Source organism: Suillus fuscotomentosus, assembly GCF_016647785.1.
Source record: "Suillus fuscotomentosus strain FC203 chromosome Unknown F5891scaffold_145, whole genome shotgun sequence".
NCBI lineage: Eukaryota > Fungi > Basidiomycota > Agaricomycetes > Boletales > Suillaceae > Suillus > Suillus fuscotomentosus.
The window spans coordinates 63,901-88,937 of NW_024539657.1; the positions used below are offsets into that span (position 1 = coordinate 63,901).

A 25,037-nucleotide genomic window follows, 5' to 3' on the forward strand; every position below is an offset into this window, starting at 1 on the left:
CTTAGAATTCCATCTTCAGAATCTCTCTAGCTTCTCTTCAATTTAATAAAACTCCTCAGTGGTAGCGACACCCTGGCCATCAATTATCATACACGCTGAACCTTCTCTTCGAACTCCTCAGTGGCAGCACTCGGGCCAGTGTGAATCTAATGCTCTTTGAACTCCCAACAATCAGCATGACAATGTCTGAACCTGACATTGAGGTGTGTTTGAATTGTTGAACTCTTCAGCCAAACTTAGTACTGACATTATGCATATTGATAGCTTGCCTAATTGACCCATTGACAAAGCAAGGAACAACTGTTTATCGTCAGATGTCTCTCATCTGCATCCTCCACCACTGCCACTCCTGTTTCCTCGAACAAATGGCACCAGGATGACTGGGGAGTCCTATCAATAGCCGGTATCGATTCTGTTTATGTACTTGACGCTGAAACGGTGCATATCACTCTCGCCATGAATGCCCTGTGTCTCGTGTCGGTCTATCAGAGGTGAGCTTGTCTATCTATTCATATTTATTGTACTTGACGTGATTCTTCTGCAGGATTTAGAGCCGCTTTTGAAGGTTTTGACCTGGTGCAATGCCCCAGTAGAAGGTACGAAATATCAGAAAATTGGTATTTAGCAATTTGTACAATTTGTAATTCAAATCACTACCTTAAAAGAATCAGACCGTCCTTACAAGTCCTCGAAATGCTTGGAATGATATCATGTGACTTGCAATGACCTTCCAGTGAGGGGTGTTTTCAGTTGTTTTCAAAATCATGACCTTGCATTGGAATAGTCTTGGGACTGTCTTGGAAGAATGTCTGTATCGCTTGCAAGCAGCTTCCATAATTTTCGGGATCCCTTGCAACCGGACCGCAATGCCACTGACAAATTGCGACCTTGCACGCTATTTTAAGATATGCCAACCAAAATTAGGAATTTCCAACATATCAGCCCTACAATCATAGGTATCTATGGACTACTATCCCTTCCGGTGCAATCGGCACCCCAGGGAAGTCAGCAGGTCACACATTTTGGCAGGAAAACATTACACTTTTGTTACAAGTAGTCACATTCCGTCACACCAAACCCTGCGAAAAAGCGTGACTGCCGACCTCTGTGGGGTGCCGATTGCAGTGGAAGGGATAGTAGAGGAATTATTGTATCCCATTTCATCTATAATTGTAGGCATTTAATGTATCATTCTTACGGTATGGCCTCCTAGCCGAACCGGCCAAACTGAACCATTGGACCCAAATTCACCCAAATTGACACCCGGTTTTCGAGGGTCTGAAATTCACCCTGTCATTCACGGTAAATTAGCAAGGCAAATTAGCCCACCCCAAATTCCCTGAACCCTAGTGCGGGCGGAGAGTCGTGCGTGGTATCCAGAAGGCGGGCGGAGTCGCTGAGATTGTGGAATATGCGGATTTGCCGCATGCGTGTTGGACCTTTGCTCATATCTTCCCACAGTTGGACGATGGGTCCAGCAGGCTTGCAGCTTTTATATACAAATAAGCGAATCGTAAATAGTGTGTATGTAACTTGATGCCGATTGCACCTTCTGCCGCTGGTCATGCATAGTGGGGCGCACATTTCGGTTGTACTTAGTAGTAGTAGCACCTATGTTAGTGTGTCTCAGTGGAACACCCCGCAAGTTAATCACACATCCACAAAATTCAAAGACGCATCCATATATATGCATCTGCAGACATCACAAAAACAAAAGGGCACTCATACCAGAGTAAGAATATGACTACCACCCAAATAACAGATCCCCAACCTGCCCAAGCACGCCCTTCGCAGGACTCTGTTGCGCATTAACAACCGGTACAGGCATGGCGTGCGCAGATTTTTGGGGTGCCGGCGCAGGAGCTTTACGGAACGCAGCTACAGACGGCGCAAGCTTGATCGGCGTCCCAACAGTAGCAGCGCTATCCACCACCATCGCATTTCCGTCCGTATGCGCTTGTACTTGTGAAGTCTGGATTTGCGCCCGTGGTGGGGAAGTAGATGCCGAGAAATCAGGTCCGCGGGGGTCCTGAGTAGAGTCCTTCATGCATCGTAAGAGTCAGCACGCCGCTCGACATGGAGAAAGAAAAAAAACATCTTACAGCCCATTTAACGCCAACCATCCAAGTTCCCCCCAAGACCTCCCCATTTCTCCTGACTGCACGCATAGCTTCGCCAGGGTCACGGAATCCGATTCTGAACGCGTTCACAATCTCCGTATTGGGCTCTGGTTCGGTGCTTGCGCCAAGCGAGCGGAAATATTCTACGGTGAGGGAATATCTGTCCGGTGGATAGCCAAAAACGATTATATAGGTCGGTTGGTTTGGGGTGCTTGATTGGGTATGTGTTTTAGACTGGGAGATGTTCAACATAGAGGAAGAGTTTGAGAGGGAGAAGGGCTGTGAATACGAGAGCAATAAATTAAAGGGACTCATAAATAAGGACGGGGCGTACGCGCGAAGGGGGAAGAACTGCCCGTTGGGACTCGCCAAAAGAAGATCCCTCACGAAATATATCATTGACTGAACTGGTCGGTGGCGCGTCCATGTCCGTGAACGCTTGCCTTTGCCTTGCGACAAATCGACTTTAAAATAATAGAATAAGGATAAAACGTAAACATACGTGCTCGAACTCTCGAACATCGACTCGGCACCAAAATGCGAGGCTCCACGGGACAGACCCTTGTTTATTTTTGCCTTGGTCTGCACGACGGGAATTTCGTCTGTATTTTGTGCGCTGGGGGACATGACCTATGCGCCTGATGCGTCAGTCCTGTTGCTGAACACTGTGAACGGCGACCTACATTATGTTGCGCCACGGACTGCATGAATCATATTGAGAAGTTAAGGTGGTAGGAGGTAGGACAAGCGTACCATCATGTAGCCTGGCTGGTAATGCGTCCTAGACTGCCCGAAGGTATCAGTAAGAGACGTACCGAGGGTGCCTGTGCCACTTGTGCTTCCCCAGGGATTATGACTCGTGCTTTGAGCATGCTGATGTTGGTGAGCATGGGGGCTTGTGCTCGTTGACATGATCACTTTTCCAAATTCTCTTAACAAACAGTTGCAACACGAATTAGGATGCTAGCAGGAGAGGGCAAACAATTTGAACTTTGAGCACAAGTTTGGGTTCGGCTCTTGTAATGCTAGTTTTCCCACGCGGGTCCACATATCTATGAGCACTACCACCATCCGCTTCGCCCACTCTTTTCGTGCAGGAACATTCAGACCTGCTAATCGTTCGGTTCCATCATACAAATCTACGCTCTTTTTTCACATCAATGCATCTGGTCCGTCGAAGTCCAGGTTCTCTCGCTCCGGGTCATCCGCCTTTGCCCGATCCTTCCATGCATCGCACGCGGTGCATGACTTCCATTTCGACACCCACCACTTCGTGCAGCGGCTCGAGCGCGAAGGTCTCAACCGTGCGCAAGCAGAAGGCATAATGGGTGCCATGGCAGAGGTCATCGACGAGAGCATTCGAAACATGACAAGCAACATGGTTACGAAAGCTCAACAGGAGAAGGTGAGCGCACCACTGCCTTTCGCGGTACTGCGAGACTCAACAAATGGGGCAATTCGACCGCGCATTTCTCATTCGTCGTATTATACGCTTTCCATTCCAGCATCAATACACCCAACAAGTCGATTTCGCACAGCTGAAATCCGAGCTGCAGCTTATTGAGAAGAACGACCTCGCTTCTTTGAAGTCTGATAATGACCGCTTGGTTGCGGATATGGAGAAGCTGAAGCAGCGACTGCGTGAGGAGATCACGCGTACGCAGGCTGGCGTTCGACTGGATCTTAATTTGGAGAAGGGACGGATGCGGGATGAGAGCAGCGGGCAGGAGCTCAAGATCAAGGAGGTGGATGCGAGAATCGAACAGGAGATTGCGAACTTGAGGACGACGATTCAGCAATCGAAGGTGTGTTTCTTAATTTTTTTCGACGAAGCTTGGATTACTGAACCCTTGGGTGTTTAGGCAACGACGCTGCAGTATCTTGTTGGATTCGGTATGTGCAGATTTAAATGCTTAGCTTTAGGCTGGGACGCTGATGTTTTGCGTTCAGTGACCGGTTGTTCTGCGCTTCTAATGGCATACCTGAGATTCAGAGTATAGAGCTTTGCATCATGCATCGATGTCGTTCGGTACATTTGAACTCGGAGGGCCCTTCGATCGTATCATATGATCTAATTTATTATCGCTCTTACATAATTGTACAACTGTGAGTAGATACTACGTCATATATAGATTCACATTAAAACAGGCGCTTGGCAAAGACATATAGTTGTTGAACCTAAGCCTAATGGAACGTCCGCGATTTCGAAAGCTTGTGCCCAAGCCACTTATGAGTCTGACTAACACGACCCATAAGCATATGATTTCAACTAGCAGTGTTTAGCATTGCTCATTGACTGCTTGTCGCGCCTCTACTCCCAACACATCCAGCACTTTGTTCCTGGATCGCAATGCTCTCCTCTCCACTGTTTGCCCTTCGACTTCGTCCTGTGCAATCAAAAAATCGACGTAAGCCCGTTCCGCCGGACGAAGCATGTAGTCAAACGAGTCGTCAGAGGAGAGTGCCAGACTTTCTTCCTCGAATGATACCTCGAAATGAATTGGAGATGCAACCGGTGAAACACGTCGATCAAGGGCCGGACTCGCCAACGGGTTTTCGACGTCCCGAACAAGGTCCATCGGGGAACCGCCAAATAGATCGTCTTGCTCCTCTTCATTTCGCTCTAGAAACTCGGCTCCAAGAGGCGCCTCTGTATTTTCATTCTCATCTAGCTCCGCAAGCGAATGGGCACAAAGTTCGTCGCTAACGCCAGTCGGTAGTTCTTCCATACCTTCCTTGCCAGGTAATTCATTGGACCGTAAGAGGCCCAAGACAATGCGTGGCGGATATCCCCCAGCGGCCATGCGCCCCTTGTTCTGCTTCTCTACCATTTTCATACCTGAAGCGAGTATACGGCCAAGCCTGTCCTTGAGTGGCCCAATGATGGTGGTGGTGCTTGCATTGCGGCTGAATGAACGCTTTGTACCTATAACCGCACCTTCCTCGTTATCACCTTGGAAATTCTCTTGATCTTGTGATAGGCACAAAGAAAGTCTCTTATCCTGTCCCACGTGGTTACGCGTGAGTGTGACGCCGAGGACCTTGCCAGCTTTATGATCTGATCTACCGAAGGCCTTTCGTTCGGCGGGGGTGAGTATGTTGTTAGGGGACAGGACCTGAGCATTTGTGATGCTCATCGAAGTAGGGCTATTGCAGCACGTCATGGCTGTGGTGGTGGACATCTTTTCCATGATAATGCAGAGTATGATTGGGGTCAAGGAAGAGCGGACGATTTGTGGTGGCCTCGACGTACGCTATGAGGTGCATCTTTATATCCGAGTATGGTAGAAGGCTTAGACCATCGTCCACAGTGTCAGAGTGGATCGGTGTGGAAGGTCAGCTGTGGACTCGGGTGCATCGTTTGTTCATTGTACTCTACTAGTGGCGTGTTATCACGAGCCGACTTCAAGTTCGACTGTCGCTGTTTGGAAGGCGAGAAGTGCGAAGGTGTCATGAGGTTGGGCTGTGTCCGAAAGTTAGCTCGGGCTGGACGGTGGGCGGGCAAACGAACAGCGATTTTAGTGTGACACATTAATGTGCAAATGATGTTGAATAATAGACGCCGTCGCACTAACAAAAGCGGTAGGAGAGGGGAACGAACGAACGCAACTAAGTAGATGCTATGTATGTTAATGAGAATAAGCAAACAAATAGTAGCAACTTAGCGCTAGCCGTGGCGAAAGCAAGGTACCGTAATGTAAAGACTCAAGAATTAGTAAGTATTACCTCTCAACTGGCATATCCTCCAAGTAGCTCTCCTACTTATAGTTCTTCGATAAACGAACATTGCGGGAATACATAAAACTATGAACATCGCCCGAAAGTACTTAATTAAGTTGGAAGCTTTGACTGCGGCATGCGCCATCTCGCCGAGATGCATTGCGGCTTGATGTCTAAATATAGCACCTTTGCTTTTTGTTTGAGGAAGAGCAATCGAGTATGTAACCGGGAGGATGCATGCAGAAAGTACAAAGCAGATGCCTTCTGCAGATTGTGCATGGTGGTACTGGTTACCTATGTAAGTAGTACTACTACTTGACATTTGTCACAGGTACCATCACACCGGTCTTCAACTCAAGCTATGCGGGTCAAATATGCCTTTTATGAGGCGAACTGCCATCAAACATGTCTTGGGCTCGACCATAATCCCTCGTCATGCTCTCCACTCATATTCTCGCTTCAGGGATATCGTGCATTGTTGCCTTGGTTGTCGTTTCGCGTCTGACTCGCAGACGTGTCTACCCTTTACCTTTACCGCCTGGCCCTCCTCCGTTACCATTTTTCGGTAATGCGCTGCAATTGCATACTAAACGACCTTGGCTCACATACTCCGCATGGAGATTCGGGAAAGACATATGGTTGGTGGCAGACCAATGGCCTCATTGCCAAGCTCTCAGATTTAATTTCATCTTTGATCATAGGAAAAATCATTCACTCCGACATATTTGGGATCGACTTGATTATCATAAACTCTGAAACGATCGCGCGGGAGTTGTTGGACAGACGTTCTGGGAATTACTCTACTCGCCCTGTCATTCGCACCAACGAATTGTATATATTGCCGGTTTTCATTCATTTTGTTCTTTATCAACTGACAATGCAGAATTGGAGGGTCTTTCAATACTGCATTCCTTCCGTATGGAGAAACCTTACGACAATATCGCAAGATCTTCCATCAAGTCCTCAGGGCCGAAGTCTCGATCTCATACCGCGAGTTGTACTCTCGCCACGCAAATGAACTCGTCATCAATCTCTTAGGTGGCACTAGCGACCTACTACAGCATCACACTGAAGCGTATGTACCTAGTCCAGTGGTGTTATTGTGATGTATGGTCCAGTTGACGATCAATCCTTGTGACAGATACGCGGCGTCCCTAATCATGGCTGTGACATATGGATACCATGCTCACGGACATGAAGACCCATTTCTTTCCCGTGCGCGCGAACTTTTTGATATTGGCCAGCGCATTGTTTCTCCCGAGAAGGCTACCATGTTTACAGCATTTCCTTTCCGTGAGTGCCTTTATCGACGACATAAATTTGAACATTCAAAACGAGGTTGCAGTCGAAAAGTTACCGTTCTGGTGCTTCGGTGGAGCATTTGCCCTGATGGGACGCTGTAGAGAATTAGTTCAACAGCTTTTGAACGAGCCCTTCAATGAAGTGAAGGCACAGATGGTGCGTTTGCGCAGAGCTGTGGATGTAAATTTTGCCTGATCTGATTGCGTCAAGGCAAATGGTATTGCCTCACACTCATTGGTCGCTGACTTTCTCAGTCAAGCTCACGACGAGGCTGATGAAGACACCATGAAGGCTGTTGCGTTGACGGGGTACATGGGTAAGAGTTTTTTGAGAGGACCACATCCATTCATTGACGGGAATCCGGCATCTTAGTTGGCATGGACACTGTGAGTCGCTACTCAAGCAGTCCTGATTCTTACTTTGATGTCCAGCAGAGTGCAGCCGCATTGCAGACATTTCTGCTGGCCATGGTGCTCTGTCCTGATGTCCAAGCTCGGGCTCGTACAGAAATCGACCAAGTTGTAAAACATGATAAAATGCCGTGCCTTGATGATAGGGCGTCAATGCCCTACCTTGATGCCATCCTCCGCGAGGTCCTGAGATGGTATCCTATCGCCCCCCCTAGGTCAGTCCGCAGTAATATAACTCTGTTTCAATAGTCGACCCCTTGCACAGGAGTTCCACATGCGTCACCAAATGATGATGTTTACGACGGGTACTTCATACCCAAAGGTTCGAAGTCGTATATGTCGAGGTTGTCGTTGACTAATCCACAGTTCAATCAGGTGCGATGGTAATGGTGAATCAGTGGTATGTCATGGTGGAGTGCATGTAACGGCGGCTTGAGCTGAGCGTGGCTCAGGGCACTCTCTCGGGATGAAGATGTATTTACCGATGCATCGCGCTTCGATCCAAGTCGCCATCTGACAGTCGACGGGAAGCTGAAGGACCCTTTCGTCAACCATTTTGCCTTCGGTCATGGCAGGTGAATATTCCGCACTTGCTATCATTTTCGATCATTCACCGACCCTTATTGCAAGGTGTATTTGTCCTGGTAGGATTATCTGGTAATGCTGAGGATGATAAATTTCCTTGGCAGGTCGTTGGTTCGCAGAAAATAGTCTGTGGACCGCAACTGCTGCCATACTCGCCGTCTTGCGCATCGATCATGCCAAAGACTCAAACGGAAACAAGATTGAGGTGAAGCCGGAGTTCACCACCGGCTTGGCGATGTAAGTGGCCTGGTATGTACTCGAGAACCTGCAGCTAACTCTATCGAAGTCACCCTGAACCATTTCAGTGTTCGTTTGAGATTGTGAACGGAGCGCGAGAAAGACACCTCCGAGCGATGACGAATTCGAATTAGACTTCGTTTGTACTTGAGGGTGTGTGTCATGTAATAGCACCACGGCGCAGAGTGCACTGGATGGCACGGTCTTGCGACTTCTGTCTCTGGTCAACGAGATAATTGCTTTCGAATTCGTTGAGTTTTCAAAACCGTTTCCAAAATCTTGTAACACGACGCAACTAGGCTGAACACCGTTGATTGGTTCACAGGTCCCTCCCCGGGCGACATTGGCCTACCTGAATATCGGTCGACCCATGCTCTCGTTTGAGATTAGGTAATGCAGTTGTAAGTGCTATAGAACGTTACTATTAGATGTAAGATGCAATCACCTGATCCACGATGACCGGTTCAGATGTATGGTCTGAGTTATTCAGGGTGCTAATGTGGGCACCCAGTGAGCCGTATCGCAAGAATGACTATGGCAGCCCAAGCGACTATTAATGAGCATTGAGGGAGATCACAATAAACAATGCTGTAGTACAGAATATGCTGAATTTCACTAGAAGCACAACCCCAAATCGGAAGTACAACTGGCAGATTGAAGACCGGGGCAAGGCGCTCTGTCGCGCTTGATAGAACTTTTGATCCTAAACAACGGATCATAAGTGGAAGCACGTCTGTAACTTTTTCACTCTTCTATGAGCACTCATTTGAGCTTTCGGCCACGGGGTTGATGTCATATATATATTCATCACACGGCAGCACAAACCAAGACTACTTCGAATCCATCGTTGCTCGGAGGTGTGTTGCTCTCGCTGTGTTGCTCTCGCTGTGTTCACGCTTTCAAACGAGCAATGAAATGGTTCAGGGTGACTTCTGTGGAGTCAGCCACACGCTCTCGAATACATACTAGGTCACTTACCTCGCCAAGCCGGTGGTGAACTCCAGCTTCACCTCAATCCTGTCTCCGTTTGAGTCTTTGGCATGATCGACGCGTAAGACAGTGCGTATGGTAGCAGCTGCAGTCCACAGAGTGCCCTCTGCAAACCAACGACCTGCCAAGAACATTTATCTTCATCAACACTGCCAGATCAACCATGAATCAACCTACCAGGACAGATACGCCTTGCAGCAAGCCTGGTCAGTAAATGATTGAAAATGATAGCAAGTGTGAAATATCCACCTGCCATGACCAAAGGCCATATGATTAAAAAAAGGGACCTTCAGCTTCCCATCAACTGTTAGATGGCGACTAGGTTTGAAGCGTGATGCGTCGGGAAACATGTCTTCATCCCGGGACAATGCCCTGGATCATGTTCAGCTCAAGCAGCCGTCACACTCCAATGTGACATACCACTGATAAACCATCACTCCCGCACCTGATCAAACTACAGATAAGTTGACGACAGCCCTTTGGGCATAAAGTACCCGTCGTAAATATCATCATTTGAGGCCACATGTGGAATTCCTGTGCAAGGGGTCGACGACTGAAACACAGTTATATTACTGCAGACTTACCTAGGGGGACGTGAGGATGCCATCTCAGGACTTCGCGGAGAATGGCATCAAGGTAGAGCAGTGACGGGACGGCATTTTATCACGCTTCACAACTTGGTCAATTTCTGCACGGGCCCTGCTTTGGACGTCAGGATAGAACACCATGGCCAGCAGGAATTTCTCTGTTGCTGTAAAGGCGAGAAGGTCGAGTGCGAAGGCATCGTGATGTTGGCTGTGTCCTAGCGTTAGCTCGGGCTGGACGTTGAAGGATTGAGCTGCCGTGTGGGCTGGCAAACGAACAGCGATCTTATTGTGACGCATTGTGAAAATGATATTACATAAATAGCGGTCCTCAAAGTTAAAATCGTAGAAATTTCAAGAGGTAAGAAATTTGCGACTTGCCGATAATTAGAACTCCGACGATGACAAATCAAGCTCATATCTTACCACCGCCCATCATCATCGTACCTTACCGTGACCATCATATTGATAACGTTCTGCAACGACATCAGAAGATGCCTCGAGAATCGGATCGCAAAAAACTACTTCGTAGTCTGAAGCAAACGACAAATGACCTTACAATTGCGCGATACATGGAGTTGATTGAATTTATGGTGGATCAGCTCCTCGAGGAGGGCTCTGACAATAGCTCTGATAAGGGATCGGATGGTGATAGTGGGTCAGATGTCAGCATACGGACCGCATCGCCAACATGGCCGGAGTCCCCGACGTCATCCGTCATATCCACGTTGTCCATCAGCTCTCTAGTAACCTCGCTTTCAACAGCATATTCTGATGTCCTATCACTCGATATCCCGGACATGTGCGATCAAGTGTTTACGCACTTTATTGATGCGATCGGGGCACTGCATGATGAAGTGGAGAAGTGTCGGGTACTTGACGTGCGTCCATCTCTGACTCGCGCACTGCAGTTACACCTGCTGCAAGAATGGGCGCTGCTCTCACCTGAAAAGTTTCGCCGCAAGCTTCGCGTTGATGCAGAGGTATTCAACAAACTCACAACGTTAATCCAAGCCCACCCCATTTTCCATAATAACTCGAATAATCCACAACTTCCTGTCGCCGTCCAGCTCGCGATCTTTCTCAATGGTGTCGGCCATTATGGCAATGCTGCGACTACCGAAGACATATCCGATTGGGCTGGAGTGTCCGTAGGGACCATCTACAACTGCTACAAGCGAGTCATGATCGCGATCTTGCAACTGCATGATCGCGCCATACATTTTGATCTGCTCGATCGTGAGGACCAGATTGAGCGAGAGCGGGCAAAAGCGTACGTGGAGCAGAAGACATGTCGTGAGTGGTGCGGCGGTTTCCTTTGTGTAGATGGGACTCCGTCCCCTCTACATGAGAAGCCCGGTTGGCACGGCAAAGGGTTCTTTGACAAGAACTCTGACTACTCTCTAACAGCCCAGGTAAGTATCCACTATCGGCTCAGTGTGCAGTGCAGCGACTTACAATCCAAAAGGTCGTCATATTCCCTCATAATCTGCGTATCATTGACTACGTCATTGGCGTACCCGGGAGTCTTCACGACTCGAACATATTTGCATGAACGAGGGTCTCCCAGCATCCCAAGTCGTTTTTTGGTGCAGGAGAGTGGTTGTGGGCGGACTCGGCATATGCTGCGCGAATTTGGTGTGTGCCACCGTACAAACGGCCAGCGGGAGGGTCTTTGACGGCCGAGCAAAGGACATTCAATTATAACCTGTCAACAGTGAGCATCAGTACTAATATACTTTCGTCGTCCTCACCCAGTGTCTAGGTCCGCGTTCGTTCAGAGCACTTCTTCGGCTCTATCAAGGGCCGGTTCCAATCACTGCGGGAGCTTCACATCCCAATCCAAAGCCAGAAGGACCTTGACTACGCGAACATGTGGATCCGTTCGTGCTTCATTCTGCACAACTTAATTGTTGAAATTGAGGAAACAGAAAACCGTGAAGACTCAAACATATGCTTCTATCAGCAAACTCGGAGATTGAGGCGAGCTGACGGTGACGGAGGAGAGGATGATCAGCAACAGGGTGGCGCAGTAGGTGATCAGACTTACATTGGAACTGTGGGGCAGGATTTTCGTAACACGTTAAAGACACGGTTGCTTTTGTCGTTGGAGCGAAGGTAGTTAGTATTATATTAAATGTACTTGTACCTATACATATTCCTTTTGGCTCGCAAGGTCACGCTTGAGATTTTCTCGAGAAAGGAGCGTTTTAGCAAGCTCTAGGAGGGGTCAGTAGCGCTTGAGATTTTCTCAAGAAAGGAGCGTTTTAGTGAGCTCTAGGAGGGGTCAGTAGCGCTTGAGATTTTCTCAAGAAAGGAGCGTTTTGGCGAGATCTAGGAGGGGTCAGTTGTGCTTGAGATTTTCTCGAGAAAGGAGCGTTTTGGCGAGCTCTAGGAGGGGTCAGTTGTGCTTGAGATTTGCTCGAGAAAGGAGCGTTTTGGCGAGCTCTAGGAGGGGTCAGTTGCGCTTGAGATTTGCTCGAGAAAGGAGTGTTTTAGTGAGCTCTCTGAGTTGGCACCATCAAGTACAACATGGAATGCATTTCCTGAAAACCTGTTACGTGACAACATAGTGCAAACCTACTTAGTTTTGATCAAGACCGCGCTCCAAAGCAATACGATGAATTCGAGCCTCCTCCTCCCGACGTGCACGAGATAGCTCAATCTCAATTCTTGCAAATTCCATCTGTTGAGTCATCCTCTCCTGCTGGTGCTGATGATCTTGGTCAGATAGACGCATCGCATGCTCCCGCTCATCACGAGCACTGCGGGCCTTGAGATCACGAGCCCAAATTTCGGTCTCAAGTTTCATGCGTTTATAGCGTTCGTGCTCCACACGATCCTCACGTTTGCTGTTAAGGTGCGTCATTATGGAATCTGCCATCTGAGACATCCTATCTGCAGCGGCAGAGGTCTGATCAAGAGTGCTGCCACCAGGGCGTTTGCGTGATGAAGAGGGGGGGCGACTAGATTGAGGCGAAGCACTCTGAGTAGGTGCACGTGCACGAGACTGCTTTGTAGAAAGAGAGGGCGAACTTGCGCGACTTCCTTTGAGTGAGCTGACGCGAAGAGACTGCAGCGCTCGGCTAGCACCAATGTCCGAATCTTCCGAGTCAATGGGTGTGGATTGAGGGCTAGCTGATGACTCCTTGAAATCAGAAAAGAAAGGTGAATTGTGGGTGGTGCTTTGATTGGGTACCGGTGAGCGCTCAGGAGAGTTCAGCGATATCACGCCGTGTGTGTTGGAAGTTGTGATGGGAGGAGGTTGGGGTCATTGGTACCAGTGTGGTAATGGAGCGAGTGAGAATGAGTTGGGCATGTCACTAGGACCATGGTCCGAAAATAACAGCGGGGATGGTGCTGACAATGGTGATTCGAATGACTCCATGGAGGGGGGCTGGTCAACCATCATATCATCTGGCGCATCTATAATGCCAGCATCACCTGTAGTATGAGCGCTGATCTCAACTATTTCTCCGTCCTCGGCATCCTCATCTGTGTGAGTGTCATCGTCGCCTGCGGCCGGTGCTTGTGGTTGCTTTGAGATAGCGAAATGTTCTAATGCAGCGGACGCAAAATCTTGCCCTGTATCTGCCATAGAGAAGGCGTAATTGAAAGCTGGGTTTGTGTGCCACCAGCCATGAAGCTCAGGCCACCAGGGAAATTTTTCGAGCTTTGTATCTAACAGAGATACGATTAAGACATGTGCAGTTCAACAGCAGCTAAAACTTACCAATCAACGACTTCATCGTTGGATCCTCTTGCAGCTCTGCATATGTCTTTCCGGCTCCTGACTGCTTGAGCTCCTTGTTGAACTCGTTATATTTTTTCTTGAGCCTAAAACATCTGATCAGTGATTCTAGTGGGAGGAGAAACAATGCAGGAACGGGATACATACATGCCGAAACGAGTTGAAACTGGTTTGATAAATGCCTTTGGGTCCTCCTTGAAAAGTCGTTGGACCTCCGGATCCTCATCATTCGAAAATACGGCTTGTGCGACCTGTGAATAAAAGGTATCTCTCAAAGTTCCGCTCTGTTTCTTCTTCCGACCTTGCTCCTTCGCATCCTTTGCGGAATCGGAGAACAGCTTGATCCGTGCGTCTTCGTTTTCCTTGCACCAGGCAAGGAGACGTTCCGTACGAGCGCTACGAACCCCCTCCCAATGAATAGTGCATTTCTTCCCAGTGTCCGTACTGGCGGACACACCAGCTCGAACTCCACCACCTCGACCTCTCTGTCCAGAGCGTGACATGATTCAGGGCGTTTATTACGACAATGATTGGTGATCAGATTGAATCTTTGGCACCATCGACGCCAGTAATGACGATGTCGAGTGACAGGGCAGGGTGGAGTTTGAACATGCCGTACCGGCAACGCAAAATCTTGCTGTGAATTTTTTTCTACGTTCGACTTTGAGAACCGTTAATGATAGACATGTCAAGATAGCCGTCACACCAACAAAAGCAGTGGGGGGAGAACAAGGAACGAATGCAGCTAGATGCTATGCTAATGAGAATAAGCAACCGAATAGTAGCAACTTGAGGAGTGTGGTGACCCGGACTCCCGGAGCTAAGCCGTGGCGAAAACAAGGTACCAGACTAGTGTAATATTAAAAAGACCTTGGGAACTTCATCAGCTCTGAAAATAAGATCACCTCTGGAAGATACTCAACTCGCATATCCTCCAAGTAGCTCTACTATAGTTCTGAACAATGATTTCAATTGCGGGATGAACGTGTTACATAATTTTATTTGAAGTTGCCCGAAGCGGCCACTACCGCCCAAAAAATATCCCGATTTGGTAGTTTCACAATGTTAACATCTTCTGGTCAACCCAAGTCCATCTGCTCCTCCCTGTAGAACTATATATGTGCTACCAATATCAGAGGGAGTACATACTAGCTATAATGCATTGCATCTCATTTACAAGAAAAGAGCGAAAATATTGATGGACTTATTATGTAAGGTCCATGCTTGCAGCTGAGCGGTGAACTTACGAGGTCCTCACCTTTTTGCTCGTACCTTGCTGTAGGAGCCGAACTGGCAGTCATAGTCATCTCATCAGTGACCGGTGACCGGTGGCCGCTGTACATAACCGATTCATATAAGATTTTAGGACAATTCGTGCAGTGCGAGCTCGCTCCGGACCTAGGAATCTTATCGATAGGCTAGTACCGATGGCGAGCCGCGACTCGAACCACCTGGACTTTGAAATATGCTATTCGGGTCAAAAATGCCATTTATGAGGCGAACAACATGTCTTGGACTCGACCATAATCCCTCGCCATGATCTCCACTCATATTCTCGCTTCAGGGATATCATGCATCGTTGCCCTGGTTGTCGTCGCGCGTCTGACTCGCAAACGTGCCTACCATTTACCTTTGCCGCCTGGCCCCCCTCCGTTACCATTTCTCGGTAACGCGCTGCAACTGGATACTAAACGACCTTGGCTCACATATACTGCATGGGGAAAGACATATGGTTGGTAGCAGACCGATGGCCTCTTTACCAAGCTCTTAATTCATCTCTGATCATAGGGAAAATCGTTTATTGCCGCACATTTGGGATCAACTTTATTATCATAAACTCTGAAGCCACCGCGCGGGAGCTGCTCGACAGGCGTTCTGGGAATTACTCTTCTCGCCCCGTTATTCCTACCAGCGAATTGTATGCATTGTCGGTTCCCACCAGTTTGTTATTCATTCACTGACGATACAGAGCCGGAGTCGATTTCAATACTGTGTTCCTGCCATATGGCGAGACTTTACGGCGACATCGCAAGATCTTTCATCAAGTTCTCAGAGCCGAAGTGTCAGCCTCACACCATGAGATGTACTCTCGTCACGCAAACGAACTAGTCGTCAATCTCTTGGATGTCACTAGCGACTAGCAGCATCAGGCTGAAATGTTTGTACCTAATCTAGCGGTGTTGTTGTGATTTATGGTCCAGTTGACTATTGATCTTTGCGACAGATACGCGGCATCCCTAATCATGGCTGTGACATACGGACACCATGCTCACGGACATGAAGACCCATTTCTTTCCCGCGCGCGCGAACTCTTTGATATTGGCGAACATATCGCTTCTCCCGAGAAGTCTGGGATGCTCATAGCCTTTCCTTTCCGTGAGTGCCTTTGCCGACATCAGGGAAAACCTCCTTCACGAAATCAAGGTAATTTCAGAGAATTCCTCTGAATTCCGCTGAAATAAAAGTAAACGAGATTATTCAACTCCAGTCGAAATTCCTTTGAATTCCTTTGAAATCCTTTGAATTTGCTGATTGATTATCTTGAATTATCTTGAATTCAAACAATGTGAAGACACACGAACATCAAATATATTAGAATTAAACGAGAATATCACAACCGAAAGACGGCAAAAAGATCAGCAGACTCGAAAAAGCACCAGTATGTACAAATGACTCGGAAGGTTGATTAATCTTCACCCATTGCATCAAGATCAAGGTAATCACAAGCGGCGTCCAATGAACCAGCGGGCTCTGAGCTTTCTACTGCACTAATGTTGAATTAGTTAGAGTACACGACGATAACAAATAGCGCGTGAGCAAGACATACCTGACTGCCTTGTAGAGACGCGCCATCAGTACATGGTACTTCTTTCGACTACCGTTAAAGATGCGTGTGAGAGTCGCTTGGTGAGCGTTGTAAACACTGATGTGGAAGGAGGAATTGAATGATTTGACTTGTGCGCCTGAGGGTGGGTTCCCGCTGCTCCAATCCTTCAATATCGAGTAAATCTGCAGAGAACATTATGTAGTGAGCAAACAGAGTAAACATTATCAAGAGCGGCACCTACAAGCGTTGCAATCAAACACACCATAGCAACAGGTAGCTCGGGCTCGTTGTTTCCATCCAAGACCGAGACAAAATCGTCACAGGACTGGACACCAATTGAGTTCTCACCATCGAAAAAAGATAAACGGATGGAGTCAACCATAGACTCGTCACAAAACGGTTGGTCCCCAAGGACCTTACCCTGGGTGGTGGATAAGAATAAGATAAATGAAGAGATAGATAACGAAAAAATGAACAGACCTTGGCGTCGGTTGGGAAAATATACTTGTGACCCTTGATGAGGTCGTCTACCTCGTCACCACAGCCTTTCTTGAGTCCAAAACGAGAGACCACAATTTGATGCGCGAGTTTCTTGAGATTAGTACGGAAGGAACTAAGCCGTCCCTCCGGCTTGTGAGGATGTCAGTGATGTCCAGTAACATACAAGAAGTGTACATACCACTCCAGTGAGAGCCACCGCATAATCAAAGTCATGCTTGATCCTCTTTGCTATCGCATATTCCTTATGCTTCCCGGCAGCATTATAAACTGCATCGAGAGCCATCTTGCGCTTCTGAGTGATGTTGGGAAATGCGTTGTCGAAGATAGAGGCTTTCTTGAGTTCAAAGACGGCAGTCTTCAACACCTGCTGAATCCGAGTATTCTGAGCCTTGAGGTTGATCGAGCTATCGGCTGAGTAGACTAGATCTGTGAATATAGGCCATGTAAAGGAGTGTTCAGACAACTCCTTATCGGCGGAGGCTGGCAGTGCCTCGTCTGTTAGCTGCCGCGACTCTGCGAATTTGGGCCTCTAGAAAACAGTATATTCATTAGTAAGACAGAGTGATGGGAGCGTAGTAGAGTAGAACACATCACCTCAATTTCTTGACGTGCTTCTGCTACTTTGCTCCTTTTCTTCTTCTTCTTCTTGCTTGGCTGTGGTTTCGAGTTGGTGAGTGATGAAGGCTCGCGGTAATCATAACTTGCCTTGGAACGTTGACTGTCACTGCGGTCACTGGCAGACTCCGTGTCTTTGTCAGCAAACTGCAACTCTGACTCAGACTCGTCAGAAACCCCGCTAGATGTCATCCGAACACTATTCGACAATGTTTTGCTGGTTTGCGATAGTGCGCTGGCAGATCTAGCTGCACGAGGAGGCATCATGTAGGGAATCTTAAATAAAAGGTGCGTCATTTTTTTCATCATTCTCAACTTTGGGTAGCTAAGTGACGACTCACCTCTTTAATCAGTTCCTTCTGGGAGGGTACTAAGTCCTCATCATCGTCTTCTGGAACCTCCGCATTATCGTCCGATTTGTCGGTGTCATGATCACTCTCTCCGTATTCACTGACAGAGTCGTTATCTTCGATTGACACTGCGACTGACTTTGGCAGCTTGCTGTTTTTCTTATCGCGGCCTTGACTTTGACCATGACCGTTGACTTGATCCGCTGTTGAGTATCTCTCATACTGATCTGTTAAGCAACTACTAATCATTGTCTAACTTTTCTGCAGGTGTCTTTCGCGCTAACTTGGCGGCTGGTACTGATTGTAGCGCAGTTACTGTGGGTGCGCGCTTACGAGTATTGGTCGTTGTCTCATTCTTTCGCGCTAACTTGGCGGCTGGTACTGATTGTAGCGCAGTTACTGTGGGTGCGCGCTTACGAGTATTGGTCGTTGTCTCATTCTTTCGCGCTAACTTGGCGGCTGGTACTGATTGTAGCGCAGTTACTGTGGGTGCGCGCTTACGAGTATTGGTCGTTGTCTCATTCCAGACTGAAACAAGGTGTGTCAATGACTGCTTTCTCCAATTGCCTGTACTAACTTTTTCGCTCTAAGGCCTTTACTTTGGATGACCGCTGCAGTGGTTCTTGGTGATGACTGTGAGTCCATCGCATTTTTCTTGGCCTATGGATGTACTCACTCTCTTCTGTATTGCCGGTTTTTTTGCCAGTGGAATCTTGACTTGCCACCTGGGCCTTTCTTTGGGCGTTCCGCTTGTGGGCGGCTATATCTGACGGCGTTGAAGACAGATGGGGACTCGGAGGCATACTACTAGTAGTGTTTGCTTCAGCTGAAGTTGGGAAGGGAAAGGTTGAGACGGTTATGAAAACTTATTGGTGGCCACTCTCATTTTCAGGTCTGTTTTTTTACTGTGCTGTGCCAGCGCTAGGGTCGTTGGTTTTTTTTTCATCTAACGTGTGGTTACAGAAATGGCTAAAACAAGCAGAGCGTCTACTAGCAGAATTTCAAGCTGCAACCGTCAACTTGAATGGTGCTCCCTCTCCTCCCCTCTCAGGTTCAGCTCGCCGCATCATCAAAGAAGCTGAGGCACGTGTAGCCCATGCTGATGGACAGAGAGTCCAGGCAGAAGCATGTACTGCCAGGCAACAAATCCAACTCGGTTCACAGTGTGCCACCATCATTTTAGTACGTTTGTTTGTTGCCGTGCTGTCACCGTAATCTAACCTGTTCTGAAATATCAAGTAAATTCGTGTTGTGTGGCCGCGTCTTCGTACCCTTCCATGCTAAGGAAGGGAGCCTGTACCTTTTTGAAACAACCGCGTCTTCGTACCCTTCCATGCTAAGGAAGGGAGCCTATACCTTTTTGAAACAACCGCGTCTTTGGCCGCGTCTTCGTACCCTTCCATGCTAAGGAAGGGAGCCTGTACCTTTTTGAAACCTGTACTGCCAGGCAACAAATCAAACTCGGTTCACAGTGTGTGAATCTTCACACTGGATAGCACGCTGTAAGGTTTGCACCGTCTCTCTACTACCCATCACTACCTACCTACCTACCACCACTACCTACCGCCTGTTTTGTTGCCAACAAAATGATCACTTGCCCAGGTTGCACCAAAAACTTCGAGCACGCTGGATACTCCCATCACCTAGCCAAGACCACGAATCCATCATGCGCAGCCCTATTACAACATTCTGGTCTTTTTCCTCAGTCAGAGCCTGAGGTTGAGAATTCTGACGGTCTTGATGATGGAGATGACAATGTTGATCCTCGTCATCTAACGGAATTTACAGGAGACTATTTTGGCCACTACAACGAACAAGATCTGGAATGGCCAGATGATAATGACGAAGTTGCAGCGGCGGAGCCTCCTTTGGATTCTGATGGCGAGGAAGAGGATCACAATGCAGAGGTTGAGGTTGAGAATGGGTGGGAACGCCCTGCAGATCCTGTACCGCAGGATATCGACGTTGATGTTTTTGAGGAGTCAGATATGTTGCCACAATCACATGCAGCCGAACGACAAGAAGCGGAGAAAGCCCTTGGTCGCCAGCCCACTATTGAGAAATTTCCGCGGCGCCATGCAGGTGCTCCAATACTTAACTCTGGCACTACCGCTTTCGAGTCTTATAACAATGCTCTGCAAGGCGCAGACAATGTTTGGGCTCCCTTCGCATCTCGCATAGACTACGAGGTTGCAAAGTGGGCAAAACTTCGTGGATCGGGCTCAACTGCTTTTTCAGAGCTGCTTGCAGTCGAAGGGGTGAGTCTTCATTTTCTTGGGTCATGAATGGGCCAACTTTTTAACTACGTTTCTATAGCTTCATGATGCCTTAGGTCTTTCGTATCGAAACACCCGTGAACTCAATCAAATCATTGACCGACACTTACCATGCCGACGACCTCGTTTCAAACGTGAAGAAATCATTGTTGCAGACGAAGCATTTGACGTGTACTCGCGTGACGTCATGGAGTGCGTCAAAGCCCTTTATTCAGATCCGGATTTCTCGCAACACCTCAACTACACTCCCGAACGCCATTATGTCGATGCTGACAAAACAATCCGAATGTATCATGATATGCATACAGGAAAGTGGTGGTGGTCCACGCAGGCGAGTCTTTTGAAAAACGTTCTGATTCATATTGAACTTACCACAATATCATTTAGAAAGAACTCGAAGCAGAGAAACCTGGCGCAACAGTCATACCCATCATCCTTTCCTCCGACAAGACGCAGGTCACCATGTTTAGGAACAAATCTGCCTATCCTGTCTATATGACAATAGGCAACATTCCGAAGGAGATCCGTCGAAAGCCATCTCGACGGGCGTGGATTCTCCTGGCCTATCTACCAACCTCAAAACTCGAACATATCACAAACAAGGCTGCGAGGCGCCGAACGGCCACAAATTTATTTCATGCTTGTGTGCGTCACATTCTGGAGCCTCTGAGAGTCCCCGGCAAGGATGGTGTTGCTATGGCTAGTGGGGATGGAGTTGTGCGTCGAGGACATCCGATTGTTGCATGTTATTCCGCCGATTACCCGGAACAGTTGTTGACAACTGGGATAAAATCTGGAGAATGCCCAAAATGCGATGTCCCGCATGAGGAGTTGGGAAGTCCTGATGTTCCTGTCAAGCTGCGAGACCTCGAGGCAATTGTCGCTGCATTGTCGCTCGTTGATGAGGACTATGACTTGTGGAGACAAGCATGCCAGGAGCGCGGCATTAAGCCCATCTACAAACCATTCTGGCTGGATCTCCCGCATGCTAATATATTCCAATCCATCACGCCGGACGTGTTACATCAACTCTACCAGGGTATTGTAAAGCACCTCATCGAGTGGATCAAGGAGGCATATAGCGAAGCCGAAATTGATGCTCGTTGTCGTAGACTTCCCCCAAACCATAATATCCGATTGTTTCTCAAGGGTATCAGTAATCTCTCGCGTGTTAGTGGAACGGAGCACAATCAAATCTGTCGCTTCCTGCTCGGCATTGTCATTGGCATACGGTTGCCTGGAAATCTCAACAATGCTCGCCTTACTCGTGCTGTTCGTGCCATCCTTGATTTCCTGTACCTTGCGCAATACCCTTGTCATACGGACGAAACACTGGCACTTCTCGATGATGCCTTAACACGCTTTCACGACAATAAGGACATCTTCCTTGATCTTGGAATCCGCTCGAATTTCAACCTTCCGAAGCTTCACGGCTTCCGTCACTATGTACATATGATAAAAACGTATGGTACAACTGACAACTACAACACCGAGTACACAGAACGTTTACACATCGACCTCACGAAGGATGCCTATAGGGCTACCAACCATAAAGACGAGTACACTCAAATGACACTCTGGCTCGAAAGACGGGAGAAGATTCTATGGCACGACAACTTTGTCCAATGGCGTCTCGTTGGTGATATTGCCCCGCAAGAAATCATACCTCCAGACATGGATTATCGTCGCGCAATCAAGATGACTAAACACCCGACCATCAAGCGTGTCCAGTTGGACCGCATTGTGCGGGAGTATGGCGCCACATTTTTCACTGAAGCTTTGGCTCGTTACGTCGTCGGGAGAAATCAACCTGGTTTGTCTGCAGCACAACTCGAACGCGAGGCCGCTCACATCATTATTCCCTTTGATACTGTGGCTACGTTCCACAGGATCAAATTCAACTCAATCAATGCTCGGGGGATCCAGGACTCGAGTGTCACCGTGGATTCTGTCCATTGTCAACCATCACAAGAGGACAAGCGAGGGCATATGATCCCCGCGCGTTTTGACACAGTTTTGGTCAACGAAGGGGACGGCGGGACAACAGGCGTGGATGGTGCGTTTTGTATGGTGCATTGAACATGTTAGTCACTAATCTCACTCGATCACTGAAGGTTACCGTGTTGCGCAAGTCCGTGTCGTCTTTACGCTAACAAATCAAGCTTCGAATGTGTTATTCCGCGCTGGACCTGCACAACCACCCACCCACCTTGCCTATGTGGAATGGTTCACTCCATTCCAGCAACCGGAATCACACCATGGGTTGTACAAAGTTGCCCGCTTGATTCGTCATGGAGAACGTCTGGCAAGCATCATTGAGATATCAGATATCTGTAGGAGCATTCATCTTATACCTAATTTCGGCGTAGCGGCACCTCGTGAGTGGACGAGTAGCACTGTTCTGGAGTGCTGTTCCACCTTCTTTGTAAACCCCTTCAGTGACCGACATGCTTATTTAACACTTGTCTGAGCATTACAATGAAATTTGTTGAAATACCTTTGAATACAAATAATTTACCGAATTCTCAGTATTTTCATGCGAGTTTGTGAAATTACCTTGATTTTGTGAAGGAGGTTTTCCCTGATGGATGACATCGTTGTAAGCATTTAGCATGAGGTTATAGTCAAAAATTTGCCGTTGTGGTGCTTCGGTGGAGCATTTTCCCTGATGGGACGCAGTAGAGAATTAGCTCAACAGCTTTTGATCGAGCCCTTCAATGAAGTGAAGGCACAGATGGTGCGTTTGCGCAGAGCTGTGGATGGAATTTTCGCCTGATCTGTTTGCATGAAGGCAAATGATACTGCTTCATACTCATTAGTAGCTGACTTTCTCAGTCAAACTCACGACAACGCTGACGAAGACACCATGAAGGCTGTTGCGTTAACAGGATATTTAGGTAAGGGTTTTTTTTTACCAGGACCAAATTCATCCATTGACAGGAGTACGGGATCTTAGTTGGCATGGACACTGTGAGTCGCTACTTACCTAGTCCTGATTCTTATTTTGACGTCCCACAGACTGCGTCTGCATTACAGACATTTCTGCTGGCCATGGTGCTCTATCCTGATGTCCAAGCTCGGGCTCGCGCAGAAATTGATCAAGCTGTGAAACACGATAGAATGCCGTGCCTTGATGACAGGGCGTCAATGCCCTACCTTGATGCCATCCTCCGCGAGGTTCTGAGATGGCATCCTGTCGTCCCCCTAGGTCAGTCCGCAGTAATATAACTCTGTTTGAATGTTCGACCACTTGCACAGGAATTCCACATGCGACGTCAAATGATGATGTTTACGACGGGTACTTCATACCCAAAGGTTCGAAGTCGTATATGTCGAGGTTGTCGTTGACTAATCCACAGTTCAATCAGGTGCGATGGTAATGGTGAATCAGTGGTATGTCATGGTGGAGTGCATGTAACGGCGGCTTGAGCTGAGCGTGGCTCAGGGCACTCTCTCGGGATGAAGACGTATTTCCCGATGCATCGCGCTTCGTGCCAAGTCGCCATCTGACAGTCGACGGGAAGCTGAAGGACCCTTTCGTCAACCATTTTGCCTTTGGTCATGGGAGGTAAACATTCCGCACTTGCTATCATTTTCAATCATTCACTGACCCTTATTCCAAGGCGTATTTGTCCTGGTAGGATTATTCGTGGTTGATCTGGCAGTGCTGAGGATGATAAATTTCCTTGGCAGGTCGTTGGTTCGCAGAGAACAGTCTGTGGACTGCTACTGTTGCCATACTCGCCGTCTTGCGCATCAATCATGCCAAAGACTCGAACGGGAACAAGATTGAGGTGAAGCCGGAGTTCACCACCGGCTTGGCGGTGTAAGTGGCCTAGTATGTACTCAAGAACCTACAGCTTACTCTACCAAAGTCACCCTGAACCATTTCAGTGTTCGTTTGAAATCGTGAACACGGCGAGAGAAAGACACATCCGAGCGATGATGAATTCGAATGAGACTTCGTTTGTACTTTAGGTGGTGTCATGTAATAGTACCACGACGCAGAGTGCACTGGATGGCACGGTTTTGCGACCTCTGATGAACGAGAATTCATTGAGTCTTCAGAAACCAGAAGATCTCGTGACCAGGTGCAACCAGGCTGCACACTGTTGATAGGTTCGCGGGCCCTTCTCTGTTGCAACGCTCGTACTACGACTTACGTAGATTGGGATTGCATTATACAGCTGTGGACACTAGAGAAAGTCGTACGATTAGATGTAAGATGCGCCCCGATAGAACATTGAATTCCAAACAGCGATGCCTGGTGGATGTAAAGAATAGAATTCAATTAGGTGGAGACATGTGTTATAGACGTCTCTGAGTCTAGACGAATGAGACGGCGAGACAGTGGATATCGACAACAAGCAGTACCCTAGGTAGACTGGCATAGAGTTTAATCGCATCGACGATATAAAGCAAAATCATCATTCACGAATAAGTCATTGTATCCATTTCATCCAATGTTGAGCTTACCGGTAAAATTCCTATACCGCCCCAATTGGATGAATTTTTATGAACCAATATCTCGTGAAGGCACTGAAGAACCTATCAGGAGTTCCGAAAAGTTCATGATTCTAGAAAAAAGGTTTTTGAGCGCGTCTTCCAACTTGGAAAGTTTATATACCGAGCTGTTCGTGTTGTGTGGGGCGCCTGGTTGTGACAGAAATTTAGAAAGTTGACGATGGCTAGTGACTTGATCAGGAGAGTCGAGACGGAGTACGCTTGTGACTGGGAGCACCAGTTCACAGAATCGGGCTGAAATGAGC

The 25,037-nt window shown here is 47.9% G+C and overlaps 9 protein-coding genes across 9 annotated transcripts; 5 read left to right on the top strand and 4 right to left on the bottom strand.

Annotated features, from left to right (window-relative positions):
• Positions 1-1,665: 1,665 nt before the first annotated feature.
• F5891DRAFT_1072313 (uncharacterized protein) lies at positions 1,666-3,096 on the bottom strand. The gene is made up of 6 exons (XM_041363311.1): positions 2,874-3,096; positions 2,804-2,821; positions 2,623-2,750; positions 2,455-2,569; positions 2,103-2,399; positions 1,666-2,041 (listed from the first exon to the last, which is right to left on the bottom strand). The coding sequence occupies exons 1-6, from the start codon at positions 3,030-3,032 to the stop codon at positions 1,745-1,747; spliced, it is 1,014 nt and encodes a 337-aa protein (XP_041217695.1). The 5' UTR covers positions 3,033-3,096; the 3' UTR covers positions 1,666-1,744.
• A 245-nt stretch (positions 3,097-3,341) lies between these two features.
• Positions 3,342-4,280, top strand: F5891DRAFT_1072325 (uncharacterized protein). Its single transcript, XM_041363312.1, has 3 exons — positions 3,342-3,925; positions 3,983-4,013; positions 4,071-4,280. Exons 1-3 carry the CDS (start codon positions 3,569-3,571, stop codon positions 4,118-4,120), a joined length of 438 nt encoding a protein of 145 aa, XP_041217696.1. The 5' UTR covers positions 3,342-3,568; the 3' UTR covers positions 4,121-4,280.
• On the bottom strand, positions 4,192-5,572 carry F5891DRAFT_126206 (uncharacterized protein). The gene has a single exon (XM_041370113.1). It carries the CDS (start codon positions 5,309-5,311, stop codon positions 4,400-4,402), a length of 912 nt encoding a protein of 303 aa, XP_041217697.1. The 5' UTR covers positions 5,312-5,572; the 3' UTR covers positions 4,192-4,399.
• A 703-nt stretch (positions 5,573-6,275) lies between these two features.
• F5891DRAFT_1198241 (cytochrome P450) lies at positions 6,276-8,508 on the top strand (the record flags this gene model as incomplete). Its single annotated transcript, XM_041368601.1, has 13 exons — positions 6,276-6,405; positions 6,461-6,671; positions 6,724-6,915; positions 6,982-7,133; positions 7,186-7,298; positions 7,353-7,458; positions 7,515-7,735; positions 7,802-7,874; positions 7,928-7,952; positions 8,005-8,127; positions 8,183-8,196; positions 8,242-8,374; positions 8,424-8,508. 13 exons carry the CDS (start codon positions 6,276-6,278, stop codon positions 8,506-8,508), a joined length of 1,578 nt encoding a protein of 525 aa, XP_041217698.1.
• A 641-nt stretch (positions 8,509-9,149) lies between these two features.
• Positions 9,150-10,248, bottom strand: F5891DRAFT_1282708 (cytochrome P450; the record flags this gene model as incomplete). The annotated part of the gene is made up of 7 exons (XM_041370550.1): positions 9,150-9,303; positions 9,353-9,485; positions 9,542-9,567; positions 9,614-9,736; positions 9,785-9,809; positions 9,949-9,978; positions 10,032-10,248. Coding segments are annotated over 7 exons (708 nt in total), but the record flags the coding sequence as incomplete, so codon positions are not given.
• Positions 10,249-15,235: 4,987 nt separating this feature from the next.
• On the top strand, positions 15,236-16,146 carry F5891DRAFT_964986 (cytochrome P450; the record flags this gene model as incomplete). Its single annotated transcript, XM_041376128.1, has 4 exons — positions 15,236-15,431; positions 15,488-15,617; positions 15,669-15,825; positions 15,901-16,146. 4 exons carry the CDS (start codon positions 15,236-15,238, stop codon positions 16,144-16,146), a joined length of 729 nt encoding a protein of 242 aa, XP_041217700.1.
• A 120-nt stretch (positions 16,147-16,266) lies between these two features.
• Positions 16,267-18,795, bottom strand: F5891DRAFT_1177004 (uncharacterized protein; the record flags this gene model as incomplete). The annotated part of the gene is made up of 9 exons (XM_041365778.1): positions 16,267-16,467; positions 16,527-16,708; positions 16,768-16,947; positions 17,007-17,156; positions 17,206-17,556; positions 17,622-17,918; positions 17,984-18,219; positions 18,326-18,520; positions 18,669-18,795. 9 exons carry the CDS (start codon positions 18,793-18,795, stop codon positions 16,386-16,388), a joined length of 1,800 nt encoding a protein of 599 aa, XP_041217701.1. The 3' UTR covers positions 16,267-16,385.
• Positions 18,796-19,566: 771 nt separating this feature from the next.
• On the top strand, positions 19,567-22,745 carry F5891DRAFT_1118028 (uncharacterized protein). Its single transcript, XM_041363824.1, has 4 exons — positions 19,567-20,250; positions 20,309-20,617; positions 20,803-22,333; positions 22,383-22,745. The coding sequence occupies exons 1-4, from the start codon at positions 19,579-19,581 to the stop codon at positions 22,736-22,738; spliced, it is 2,868 nt and encodes a 955-aa protein (XP_041217702.1). The 5' UTR covers positions 19,567-19,578; the 3' UTR covers positions 22,739-22,745.
• A 486-nt stretch (positions 22,746-23,231) lies between these two features.
• Positions 23,232-24,476, top strand: F5891DRAFT_126522 (cytochrome P450). Its single transcript, XM_041370114.1, has 7 exons — positions 23,232-23,476; positions 23,527-23,583; positions 23,637-23,661; positions 23,714-23,836; positions 23,892-23,905; positions 23,962-24,094; positions 24,144-24,476. The coding sequence occupies exons 1-7, from the start codon at positions 23,320-23,322 to the stop codon at positions 24,244-24,246; spliced, it is 612 nt and encodes a 203-aa protein (XP_041217703.1). The 5' UTR covers positions 23,232-23,319; the 3' UTR covers positions 24,247-24,476.
• Positions 24,477-25,037: the final 561 nt, after the last annotated feature.